General features: G+C 41.5%; 1 protein-coding gene across 1 annotated transcript in view; it reads right to left on the bottom strand.

The window, feature by feature from the left end:
• LOC136172481 (antigen WC1.1-like) overlaps window positions 1-13,676 on the bottom strand; it is a 62,558-nt gene extending 48,882 nt beyond the window's left edge. Inside the window, exons 1-2 of the mRNA XM_065941929.1 lie at window positions 13,604-13,676; window positions 5,911-6,240 (exon numbers count right to left, since the gene is read on the bottom strand). Coding sequence (XP_065798001.1) covers window positions 5,911-6,240; window positions 13,604-13,676 — 403 coding nt within the window. The remainder of the gene's footprint in view (window positions 1-5,910; window positions 6,241-13,603) is intronic.
• Window positions 13,677-14,094: the final 418 nt, after the last annotated feature.

Genomic DNA, 14,094 nt, shown 5'->3' with positions numbered 1-14,094 from the left:
TAGAATATATGACAACAGTAATATAAATAACAAGAACAGGAAAATAGAAGTATACTATAATAAGGTCTTACATTATATATCAAGTGACATGATATCTAAAGAAAAATGTGATTAGAGAGTAATATTTTCAACATGATGATAAGCTCTGCAAAAAGAGATATAGCCAATAAACCAATAGAGTACGTAAAATAGAGTATTAAAGTGCTCAAATAAGATTAAAATAGGAACAAAAAACCATAAAACAAACAGCAAGCTAGTAAACTTAAACACAAGTATATAAATAATTACATTAAATTTAAATAATTTAAACACTCCAACTAAAAGCAAGATGATCAGACTAGATAAAGTAAGACAAAATCATACACTGAATAAACACAGAAACATAAGGTCACAAAGACTTACCATGCAAACACTGATCAGAGAAAGCTGTATTATATATATTAATATTATATGAAGTAAGTCTATAGGATAAGGAATATATTCAGAGAGAAAAGAACATTTCATGATGATAAAATACAAAAATTATGTAGTTTCAAAGTCAGTATGAAGCAACTGAAATTGTGTTTAGAGGATAATTTACAGCATTTATGCTTCCTTGAGGCTTACATTAGAAAAGAAGAGAAAACTGACAGCAAATGATCTAAGATTCCACTTCAAGAATCTATAAAAATACAACAAATCAAAACCAAATGAGAAGAACAAAAGCTAATAGAAATCAATGAAATAGGAAACATACACAATAAAGAAAATCAACAAAGTCAACTGGTAATTCTTTTTGAAAGGCTAATGAAACTGATAATCCTCTAGCAAAAAATTCAATCAAGAAAAACTAAGAGAACACGAATTTAACAACACCAAGAATGAAAGAGGGGTTATCACTTTAGATCTTACCAACAACCAGTCCATCCTAAAGGAGATCAGTCCTGGGTGTTCACTGGAAGGACTGATGCTGAAGCTGAAACTCCAATACTTTGGCCACCTCATGCAAAGAGTTGACTCATTGGAAAAGACCCTGATGCTGGGAGGGATTGGGGGCAGGAGGAGAAGGGGATAACAGAGGATGAGATGGCTGGATGATATCACTGACTCGATGGACATGAGTTTGAGCAAACTCCGGGAGTTGGTGATGGACAGGGAGGCCTGGCGTGCTGCGATTCATGGGGTCAGAAACAGTGGACATGACTGAGTGACTGAACTGAACTGAACTGAATATTTAAAAGATACATTGTTGTTCAGTCACTAAGTCGTATCCAACTCTGCGACCCTGTGGACTGCAGCATCCAAGGCTTCCCTATCTTTCACTATCTTCTGGAGTTTGCTCAAATTTATATCCATTGAGTCAGTGATGCCATCCAACCATCTCATCCTCTGTCACCCCCCCTTCGCCTTCTGCTCTCAATTTTTCCCAGCATCAAGGTCTATTCCAATGAGTTGGCTCTTCACATCAGGTGGTCAAACTATTGGAACTTCAGCTTCAGCATCAGTCCTTTCAATGAATATTCAAGGTTGATTTCCTTTAGGATTGACTGGTTTGATCTCCTTGTTGTCCAAGGGATTCTCAAAAGTCTTCTCCAGCTCCATGGTGCAAAAACATCAGTTCTTTGGTTCTTAGTCTTCTTTATGGTCCAACTCTCACATCCATACCAGACTACTGGAAAAAAACATAGCTTTGACCTTTGTCAGCAAAGTGATGTTTCTGCTTCTTAATATGTTGTCTAGGTTTATCATGGCTTTTCTTCCAAGGAGCAAGCATCTTTTAATTTCATGGTTGAAGTCACCATCTGCAGTGTTTTTGGAGCCCAAGAAAATAAAATCTGCCACTGTTTCCATTTCTCCCGCATATATTCGCTTCCCAAGTGATGCTAGTGGTAAAAAATCTTCCTACCAATGCAGGTAGACATAAGAGACATGGGTTCAATTCCCTTCCATCCTGGGAAGATTCCCTGGAGGAGGAAATGGAAACCCACTTCAGTATTCTTGCCTGGAAAATCCCATGAACAGAGGAGCCTGGCAGGCTACAGTCCATAGGGTTGCACAGAGTTGGACACAAGTAAGTGATTTAACACTGCACATTTGCAATGAAATGATGGGACTGGATGTCATGATCTTAGTTTTTTAACAATATCAGGCATGTTCAGGGTGGTGTGACCATAGACTGATCTTAGTTTTTGAATGTTAAGTTTCAAGTCAGCTTTCTCACTCTCCTTTCACCTTCATCAAGAGGTTCTTTAGTTCCTCTTCACTTTCTGTCACTAGAGTGATAACATCTGCATATCTGAGGTTGTTGATATTTCTCCTGAAAATCTTGATTCCAGTTTGTGCTTCATCCAGTCCAGCATCTCGCATGACGTACTCTGCATATAAATTAAATAAGCAGGGTGACAACATACAGCCTTGTCATACTCCTTTTCTTGTGTTGAACCAGTCCACTGTTCCATGTTTGGTTCTAACTTTTGCTTCTTGACAGGTAAGGTAGTCTGATATTCCCACCTTTTAAAGAATTTTCTACAGTTTGTCGTGATGCACAGTCAAAAGATTTAGCATAGTCAATGAAGCAGAAGTAGATTTTTTTCTGGAATTCTCTTGCTTTTTCTATGATTCAACAGATGTTGGCAATCTGATCTCTGGTTCCTCTTCCTTTTCTTCCATCTGGAAGTTCTCAGTTCACATACAATTGAAGCCTAGCTTGAAGGATTTTGAGTATTACCTTGCTAGCATATGAAATGAGTGCAGTTGTGTGTAACTTTAAACTTTCTTTGTCATTGTCCATCTTTGGGATTGAAATGATAACAAACTGAGCTTTTCCAGTCCTGTGGAACCCCATTGCTGAGTTTTCCAAATTTGCTGGCATAATGAGTGCAGCACTCTAACAGCGTCGTCTTTTAGGATTTGAAATAGCTCAGCTGGAATTCCATCACCTGCACTAGCTTTATTTCATCTTAATGCTTCCTAAGGCCCACTTGACTTCAGATTCCAGGATATCTGGCTCTAGGTGAGTGACCACATCATCATTGTTATCTGGGTCAATAAGACCTTTTTTGTGTAGTTCTTCTGTGTATTCCTGCTGCCTCTTTTTGATCTCTTTTACTTCTGTTAGGTCCTTACCATGTCTTTCCTTGAAAGTACAACTACCAATATTTGAAAGCACAAAAAGTGGAAAATCTGAAAAACTGAAAAAAATCTGAAGTTTCTTAAAAACTTCCCATTAAGAAAATTGTAGTCCTCCAATGTCAGCTCTTCCACAGAGCTCAAAAACTATTTCTACTCTGGATTTATCCTAAACACAGTACTTCACTTTCAACAGTCTGATAAAGAGGGTGAAATTATCTTTCACCCCACTTTCCTAAAATTGAGAAGGAACTCCAAGACTTCAGTTTCAATTAGAGAATTGGAACAGACATGCTACTCTCTTCTTACTTCTCCTGTGTCATCACTTTGACCTGCCTTCACTAAAACTTGTTTCTGAAAATATAGAAAGGATAGACCAGAGGGAAGAAACTAACAGAGATTAGCACACACACACACAAAAAAACTGGAACAGTTCATCAGTTCAGTTCAGTTCAGTCGCTCAGACATGTCCGACTCTTTGCAACCTCATGAATTGCAGCACACCAGGCCTCCCTGTCCATCACCAACTCCCAGAGTTTACTCAAACTCATGTCCATCCAGCCAGTGATGCCATCCAGCCATCTCATCCTCTGTCGTCCCCTTCTTCTCCTACCCCCAACCCCTCCCAGCATCAGGGTCTTTTCCAATGAGTCAACTCTTTGCATGAGGTGGCCAAAGTATTGGAGTTTCAGCTTCAGCATCAGTCCTTCCAGTGAACACTCAGGACTGATGTCCTTTAGGATGGACTGGTTGGATCTCCTTGCAGTCCAAGGGACTCTCAACAGCCTTTTCCAACACCATAGTTCAAAAGCATCAATTTTTTTGGTGCTCAGCTTTGTTCACAGTCCAACTCTCACATCCATAGATGACCACTGGAAAAACCATAGCCTTGACTAGAGGGACATTTGTTGGCAAAGTAATGTCTCTGCTTTTTAATATGCTGTCTAGGTTGGTCATAACTTTCCTTCCAAGGAGTAAGCATCTTTTAATCTCATGGCTGCAGTCACCATCTGCAGTGAGTTCATAAACATGTGAAAATCTAAATTAGAGCAGCGTTAGGGAGTAAAAACCATAATCAAGGTTAAAATGCCATAGCACCCTGTTAATTTTTAAGTGTATCCTAATTGAAATTAATATTGAGATATTGATTTTCTTAAAACAGTAGATTAGGAGATCCAATATCACATAAACTTACAGCATCACACACTGCATTTTTACTCAGATACTGATTTATCTAAATAAGGTGGAAAACCACGTAGTGTTTACACAAGCTTATCTGCAGTTGGAACCATGATTAGGGCATGGTGGCAATAGAAATGTTACTTGAAAGGCCAGAAAACAGATTTTCTTAAGACAAAAAATTCATATGTGAAACTCAAATGCCCCTTGAAACTAATTACTTTTAATAATGATAATAATAGAAGAAAACATTTGCAGTGATGAATAGGTTTTTGCATAGATCATGGTAATGATTTCACAGATGTATACTGACTTCCCAAAATTCTAAGTTGTATACATTAAATATATACAGCTTTTTGTATGTCAGTCACACTTCAATAAAGTAGCCTAAAATGAAAGTAATTCTTTTCTCAGGAGTCTCAACTAGTATCATCAAAGATCTGCTGAGGATGAGATTGGAAAAGTCACTTTTCCAGTGATCTTCCCCAAAAGAGCTGATTAGCCATGAGCTGCTAGAAATGTACTGCAAATATTCTCAGGGCTCCCCCTGTCTCACCCACCAGATGGCTGACCATTTTTAAAGACTCAACTACCTACATTAGGAATTCACTGTGATATCTGACACATATCTGACTGTGTGCATATTCCTCTAGTCCACCTGGTCTGATGGGATTAATGTGTAAAGCATCTAGATCTTCCACCATTGTAATAGCAACTGGAAACTGCGACCACCTACTCACACCCTAGTCTCACTGCTATCTGTACTGTCTCCACCTTGGCACAGTCCAATACGCTTAGCACTGAGCACTTCTCATGAATCACTTCAGGTCCTATTAGCCTCACTGACTGTTACACTTGATGAGCTTCAGCTACTGTGTTGTTAATTTCCAAGCTTCATATTTTGCTTCTCCTTCAACAACCCCACAAACAGAATGTGAGCTCCCCACTGAGGTGGCCAGGTGATGAGACTAGCTCCTGCCACAAATCCTCCTTCTTGCCCTGACTGTGACCTAGGACCTTCAAATACACCAGTGAAATCCCCGCATACCTTTTCCTTGTGTTGCACCCTGAATCCCGGTGTTGTCACTTCTCCATGTGTCTTCACGCTCTCTTTTGGCTTCTCATGCTTTGTTGAGTCAGCCTCCTTGCAGTCTCCCTGATACGATCACTTCATACCTCTGGTGACTCTGTTTCTCTAAGACCAGAGAGTGTAATAAACTATGCTTGCCTGCCTCTCTCTTATGTCCTCTCTTGTGGCCAAACCTGACTGGCCATCTCAATAGAATAAAAATCATGATGAAACTAATCTGTCACATCATTGTATAGAAGTATAACCCAGCAGTTGTACCTGTTTGTAACATTTGACCTCTCCTCCCTGCCTCTTATGATACATCGCAGAGATCTGAAGGGTCCAGCTCTCCACAAGTCTGGAGTTTTTACTGTCCAGGGCCAAGCAAACCCTTATACCCCCTTGAGAACCTAGTGCTTTAAGAATCAAGTGTAACCAGAGTCTTCCCCCAAGGGTCCTTTAAAGCATGTGATCTGGTTTCCCCATGGTCATTCTGTGAATGAGACCAAGGTGTTTCCTGCTGGGAATCCCCTCCCAGACCAGACAGGCCTTACCTGAGCAGACTGCTCCAACATCCTGGTCATGAGTGTAGGTGTCATTATAGTTTTTAAAATCCATATAAACACACATATAGAGCTTCAAACTTGATTCAACGTCTTTACTCTCACAGGAGTCATACAAAAACCAAATGGGGCCAAGTCTTGGCCCAAAATAAGACCCTCTGGGAGCACCAATGGCAACTCCACATTCCAGGTGTCTGCACACCACTTCTGCAGATGTTGTGGGCCAGTACTCAGCATACACTGTGCCCCATTCTCCTTTGTACTTCGCTTCTACTCTCCCCTCACAGCGGTGGGCTCCATCCTTCAGCCTCAGCTCTAGAGCTGCAAGACAGACACAGACACAGGACACAGGAGAGATTTTAAGAGAGAGTGCAGTGGTGTGCTGGTAAGTATTTAAAAAAAAATCTCTCTGAGAGGAAAAAAGTTCCTGCATTTGTTGACTTTTATGGTACAAATATTCCCACCATGGCCAACTCGAAGCTCCCAATGTGCCATCACTGAACCTGGAGCAGGAAGGGAGGCACCAGGTATTTCTCATTTCTCATGATCGGGTAGAACCCACTCCAGGGACACCACTGAGGACAGGCCGTCAGAGACTCTGGATGCTGACCTCCCTGTAGATGTGCCCAAGGCTACTAGGGCCCAGCTTCTCCATCTCAGTTACAGCTCATGGCCTGAGATCCAGGGAGGAATCCTCCCTCTTCTTCCCTGTCCATAGGGAGCATCTCATCCAGCTTAGGAACAGAGGGCTCGGGCAACAGGCTCTACATGTCCTGATTGTCCCTGTCACCTGGTGTCCACATCCTTGTGTAATCCTCACACTCGAATATATCTAGCATGTAACAAGTGGAATTTGGCAAAAGTGATGAGATGTCACTTAACAGATTAGGTTTCAAGATGACTCTGGTTTCCCTTTGGTGACCTATCTTACTCTCTCTCTCTCTCAGTCTAATGAAGCCAGCTGCTACGTTGTGAGCTGTGTATGGAGAGACCCTCACAAGGAACCAAAGGAGGCCTCTTGGCAGCAGCCAGCAAGAGACTGAGGCTCTCAGTTAAACAGTCACCTAAAGTCTGAATGCTGCCAACCAGGTGGGTTTGATTGGTACCCACCCCTTGTTGAACCTTCAGATGATTGAACCAGTGAGGCAACACAAGTCAGGGGACCCTGGTAATTCTTGCCGATTCCTAGCCCAAGGAAATTATGAGGTGCTAGATGTTTGCTGCTTTAAGCTGTTGTTTTGTTCTGTTTATTTATTTTTGGCTGTGCTGGGTTTTTGTTGCCACTCACAGACTTTCTCTAGTTAGGGAGAGTGGAGGCTACTCTTTATTGGGGTGCATGAGCCTCTCATGCCGGTGACTTCTCTTGTTGCTGAGCATGGACTCTAATCACGAGGGCTAATATTCGAAGTTTTGCAGTAATTTGTAGCACAGCAACACAAAACTAGTGTAGGAAGGCATTATGCTAAGTGAAAGAAATAAGACAGAGAAAAGCAAGTACTGTTTGATCTCACTTATATGTGAAATCTAAAAAAAAAAAACAAACAACAAATTCATAGATAAGGAGAGTAAATTGGTGGTTGCCTGGGTAGGGGTGGGAGTGGGAGGAAAGGATGATGGTGGTACAAACTTCTACTTAGAACATAGATAAGCCCTGGGGATGGAATGTACATGTGACTATAGTTGACAATTGTTGTTTAGTTGCGAAGTCATGTCCTACTCTCTGCAACCCCATGATCTTCAGCACATCAGGCTTCCCTGTCCTTCACTATTTCCTGGAGTTTGCTCAGACTCATGTCCATTGAGTTGGTGATGCCATCCAACTATCTCATCCTCTGTCACTCCTTTCTTCTCCTGCCCTCAGTCTTTCCCAACATCTGGGTCTTTTCCAGTGAATTGGCTCTTCATACCAAGTGGCCAAAGTATTGGAGCTTCGCCATCAGTTTTCCAATGAATATTCAGGGTTGATATCCTTTAGGATTGACAGATTTTATCTCCTCACTGTCTAAAGGACTCTCAAGAGTATTCTCCAGCACCACAGTTTGAAAGCATCACTTCTTCAGCACTCAACCTTCTTAATGGTCCAGTTCTCACAAGCATACATGACTACTGGGAAAGCCATAGGTTTGATTATAGGAACCTTTGTTGGTAAAGTGATCCCTCTGTTTTTTAATATGCTGTCTAGATTTGCCATAACTTTTCTTCCAAGGAGCAAACATCTTTTGATTTCATAGCTTCAGTCACCATCTATGGTGATTTTGGAGCCCAAGAAAATAAAATCTGTCACTGTTTCCACTTTTCCCCCTTCTTTTCGCCAAAAAAATGATGGAACCAGTTGTCATGATCTTAGTTGACAATGCTGGATTGTATATTTGATCATTACTAACAAAATCAAACTTAAAAGCTCTCATAACATACACACAATAACTATGTGATATGATAAATGTGTTAACTAACTTAATTATGTTAATAGTTTCAATATATATATATATGTATTTCTTTTTTAATAGTTTAATTTTTGGAGCATAATTGATTTACAATGTTGTGTTTGTTTCAGGCATACAGTAAAGTGGCTTGGTTATATATTTCAATACATATAGTCATCCTTTTTTAGATTCTTTTCTCTTATAGCTTATCACAGAATACTTATTAGACTTCCCTGTGCTATACAGTAGGTCCTTATTGATTATCTATCATATATATAGTAAGGTGTGTGTGTGTTAATTTCAAATTCCTGATTTATCCCTCACCCCAACTCCCAACACTTCCCCTTGTGTAACCATACATTGTTTTGGATATCTGTTAGTCTGCTTCTGTTTTGTAAATAAGTTTATTTGTATCTTTTAAAAATTAATTTTTATTAGAGTATAGTTGCTTTACAATGTTGTATTTCCTCTGTACAGCAAAGTGAATCAGTTATTTATTGTTGTTCAGTTGCTAACCCATGTCTAACTCTTTGTGAATTAATGGACTGACACACTACAGGCTCACCTGTCCTCCACTATTTCCTGAAGCTTGCTCAAATTCATGTTTACCAAGTCGGTGATGCTGTCTAACCATCTCCTCCTCTGCCACCCTCTTCTCCTCTTGCCTTCAAAGGTTCCCAGCATCATTTTCAATGAGTCTGCTCTTGGTTGAGTCCCTTTTCTCCACACCATCCCCGGCATTTATCATTTATAGAATTTTTGATGATGGCCAATTCTGACTGGTGTGAGGTGATGCCTCATTGTACTTTTGATTTGCATTTCTCTGATAATTAGTGATACTCAGCATCTTTTCATGTGCTTTTTGGTCACCTGTATGTCTTCATTGGAGAGTGTATATATATATATATATATATATATATATATATATATATGTATATGTATTTCAAGTCATCATACTGTACACCTTTCACTTATATCCCATTATATGGTGATTACCTTCCAATAAAGCTCGAAATATATTAAAAAACTATATGTAGAGACAAAAACTTTTGCAAATGCAAGGGAAAAAATGACGAGAATAATAGTAATGGGAGCTTGAAATACATTTCTCAGCTTTTAGTACTTGAAATGGTCATCTGAACTAAATTCAATAGGGAAAAAGTGGAAGTAGTGACAGATTTTATTTTCTTTGGCTCCAAAATCCCTGCGGACAATAACTGCAGTCACGAAATTAAAAGACACTTGCTCCTTGGAAGAAAAGCCATATCAAACCTAGTCAGTGTATTACAAAGCAGAGACATCACTTTGCCAACAAAAGTCCGTATAGTCAAAGCTGTGTTTTTTCCTGTGGTCATGTAAGGATGTGAGAGTTGAACCATAAAGAAAGCTGCATGCATGCGTGCTAAGTCATTTCAGTAGTGTCCAACTCTTTGTGACTCTATGGACCACAGGTTTCTCTATCCATGGGATTCCCCAGGCAAGAATACTGGAGTGGATTGTCATTTCCTTCTCCAGGGGATCTTCCCAATACAGGGATCAAAATTGCATGTCTTATGTCTCCTGCATTGGCAGGCGGGTCCTTTAACACTAGCACCACCTGGGAGTTATTAGCACCAAAGAATTGATGCTTTTGAACTGTGGTGTTGGAGAAGACTCTTGGGAGTGCCTTGGACTGTCAGGAAATCGAACCAGTCAATGCTAAAGGAAATCAACCCTGAATATTCATTGGAAGGACTGATGCTGAAGTTGAAGCTCCAATACTTTGGCCACTTGATTCGAAGAGCCAACTCATTGGGAAAAAAAATGAGTGCTGGTGTCCCCACTGATGGCACTTATCAGAGTTTATTATAATTTCTAGTTTTAGTGCCCAGCTTCACTAGACTATCAGTTAATATGGGCCAGGGATCTTTATTCACCATCATTGGGTCCTCAGCATCTGGTGAATTGCAAAGGGTATGGATTAAATGCCCCACAAACCCATCTTTAAATCAATAAACATTTGTGGAATGAAAGCCTAAATACATTCTGAAAAGAAGGTATGGAAATTATATAATTTAGCACATTTATGGCATTCAAATCAGTAAGAAAAGAAAAAATAATAATTCAGGAATGACATTGGAAAAAATAAAATTAGGTAGAATGCCATATCATATATAAAATAGCTTATACAATAATTTAGTATTTACACAGTTAAATAAATTCATAAACATGTTACAGATAAAAATAATTTATTTAAACTTGAAGTGGGGAAGAACATGTTTGACAAGTCTCTGAAAGTAGAAACAAAAATGGGAAATTTTAACAGGCAATTAATATTATTAGAAACTTCTGTGAGGGACTTCCCTGGTGGTCCAACAATTAGGATTCTGCACTTCAATACAGGTAACACAGGCTTGGTTCCTTGTCTGGTTTGCCACGGCCAAAAAAATCAAACAATAAACTGAAGGAGGCATCTTCAGTCTATAAATGATGTAATTCAATAGGACAGGGACTTACACCCAAACTGCTTTGTTTCAAGTCTTACCTCTATTTCTTACAGCTGACTCATCTTGGGCAAGTGACTTTGTTTTGCCTCAGTGATCTGTTGGTGGATAAAAATATATATCCTGCCCTGTGGGACTGTTGTGTGCTCAAATGAGTTCATATAAGTAAATGCACTGTAGATTGTTGCAGTAGATGATAGTAGTAGTATAAAGAGCTTCCATACAAATCATGACAAAAATGATAGACATCACAAGGTAAAAAGGACAAATGTAATGAGCAAAGTAATTCACAAATGAAGGATTAAATTAGCTAATATATGCCAATACTTGCCTACCAAATTGGTTAAGATTTTAGAACCTCATAAGAAGACAAAGTTGGTGAAGCTATGTGGAAAATAACATTCTCATTCACCACTTGTAGAATTAATTAAAGTTCAGTGCAGCTATTTCTGGCAAGCATTAATCTCCATGTACCAGAAACCTTAAAGGTATAGGTACAAAGCCTTAAAACCTTAGAGGTACTCAGCCTATAAAGCAGCAACTGCACTTTTCTTTTCCAATATTTAAATATTTGTTTATTTATCTATTTATTTGACTGTTCAGGTCTTAGTTGCCATATGCAGGATGTTTAGCTGAAGCATGCGAACTCTCAGTTGCCACGTGTGGAATCTAGTTCCCTGAACAGGGATCGAATCTGGAACCCTGCACTGGGAGCATGGAGTCTTGGTTACTGGACCACCAGGGAATTCTCGGAAACCTCACCTTTAGAATATGATTAAGAGAAGCAATCATGGATGGTCCTACATTTAAACACAGGGAAGTTCAGAGTAACATTTTTCATAAGAGCAAAAATTGTTGAAAACAACTAAATGCTCAATATAGACGGTCAGGTGAGCATGTTGCATTTCTGCATGTAGTGAAATAACTGGAGGCAGTTAAAAAATTCAGTGCTATCCCTGTGATAGCTTGTATTTTTTAATTCTACAATAAAATGCTTTAATGTGTGAAAGAATAGTTAATGATATAGAAAAATGCCCAAAATATATTCTGGATTGTAAAAACAGGATACAAAACAATATATGCCAAATTATCTAATCCTGAAGATCTATGTTTTTGTGTCTAATGGCATCAATTGCATTTGAGAGATAGTTTTATGCCAATGACCATCATGAATTTCAAGGTGGAGATTCCTGTAACATGTGAGAAATCATCAGGTACTCAGAAAGGCCAACACTATTATTTCACAGGGAGCAAGTCTACTGCAGCATGAAATAGAAGAATAAAATGTTATAGGATAACTCTGAATGGTGTTGTTTCAAAGAAAATGAAAATAGTGCTTGCTTTGGTGAAATATTCTTGCTTCTTAAAAAACAACTGATGAAATTTCCTACAATTTTCCTTGTAAGAGGAGGGGGCCATGCATCAAAACATCCATCATCTCCCCCTTGTGCGACCAAAATCCACTTCTGACCTCCAGAGCCCTCAGAAGGAGATGCTTCATCAGCGTCTGCCCAGCAATCAAGAAGCAGAGATAAGGAGGGAGGGGGCTTCCCAAGGAGAGCTGTGGACTGGAGGCTGAGGTCTAGGGGGCGACAGTGAGCTCTGAGACGAGACGGGGCTGCACTGAGTCTCAGCCAGACCAGCACCCACATCTGAGAAGGCCGCCTCCACCGGAATGGAGACCAGATTCTCTGCAGCCCCAGCCCCGAGGCCTGCCGTCCTCTCACTCAGGGAAAACCAGCTCCAGGGAGGAACAGGAGAGGGTACGAGGCAGAAAGTGCTCCCTACAGAGTCACAGCAGATCCTGGGAGGGGAAAGGACCATCCCAGGCCCTCATCACATCAGGAAGCGTCACAGGGTCCAGGGCAGAGACTAGGGAACTTATACACCAGGGGCTGGACATCAGCTGATCTCTACAGACAAGAGGTCCCCTCTCCTGGCTGTGGGCTTCTGCTCCGTAATGGACACCTGGTGGGGACAGGTGAGGTAAGCAAGCAGAGCCTCTCACAGAGCCCAGTGCTGGGCAGACAGGGCAACAAGCATAGGGGAGCCCGGGGGATGGGGGAGAGGAGCCAAAGAGAGGCAGGCAGGTGCGCCATTATCTCTGATCTGGTTACATGCAGCGGCCATGACACCCAGTCCTTGAGACCCTGTGTGCCTCACAGACCAGCGGACTCAGTCCCTGCTCAGCAGCTCCATTCCTCTCACAGAGACAGGATCCACATACTCCTCACACACACCCTCACACACACACAAACTCCTAACACATGCCTCACAGTCACACACACACACACAACCTCACACACTCCTCACACCCTCACACACTCCTCACTCACCCGCTCACACACACACACACACACACACACAAGCACAGAGCCTACAGGAGCATAGACACAGGAAACACGGGGACCCAGGGGCAGTGCTCACACACCAGGCACATGGAGCATGTGGGAACAGCCCAGAGTCCCAGCTGAGCTCAGTCACTGGACCTTCCACACACTGGGAGCCACTGGGCCACCAAGAAGCTCCCTGAGAACAAGGGAGACAGTGGAGGGGACTCAGGGTGACGCAGCTCGGTCCGGACCAAACTTCACTGCTCTGTATAATCTACCGCTACGACCAGTGGACCCCCCACAGGAGAGGGACCAGTATTCACAGTCAGTGTGGCTCTTTTTTGGTCAAAAACACTGAGGCTCGGCTCCAGAACCCCAGATGCCTTTCCCTTCACCAAGGCATGCACTCCCTGCTGAGTACCCAGGACAGAGGGGCAGCTCTTACCTTGACCACCCACCATGGTGCCGAGGAGGAGGACACAGAGTCCCTGGAGGGAGACGTGTTGGCTCAGAGCCATCCTGACTCCACGTCCTCAAGGGCACAGTCCCAGCTGCAGGATCAGCCTGTGAGGAGGCGTCAGGGTGCCGACCGGGGTCTATATAGACCATCCCCTACATCCTCCCTCCTGAGAGCCAATAGCGACACCTTTCACCATTTCAGGCACTATCGGAGGCTGCATCTGCCACTTTCTGAAGCTCAAACACCAATGAGCTTCAGAATCTTCAATATCTCCTTATATGAGCAACACGGTCCTGAGAGCTGGGCTCCCTGACTGCGGCTGGAGTAGAAAACTCACATCAAAAACTATAAGTACCATTCTTTCCTCTGATTACCCTCGCCAATCCCCAAGGACTGTAAGATCTTGCAGGATCAAGTTGTGGAATTCATTGGGCCATGAACAATAATTTTAGTGGTATCAAGCATTGACCTTCCCC

Source organism: Muntiacus reevesi, chromosome 1, assembly GCF_963930625.1.
Source record: "Muntiacus reevesi chromosome 1, mMunRee1.1, whole genome shotgun sequence".
NCBI classification, from domain to species: domain Eukaryota; kingdom Metazoa; phylum Chordata; class Mammalia; order Artiodactyla; family Cervidae; genus Muntiacus; species Muntiacus reevesi.
This window is presented reverse-complemented; position numbering and strand designations above follow the sequence as displayed.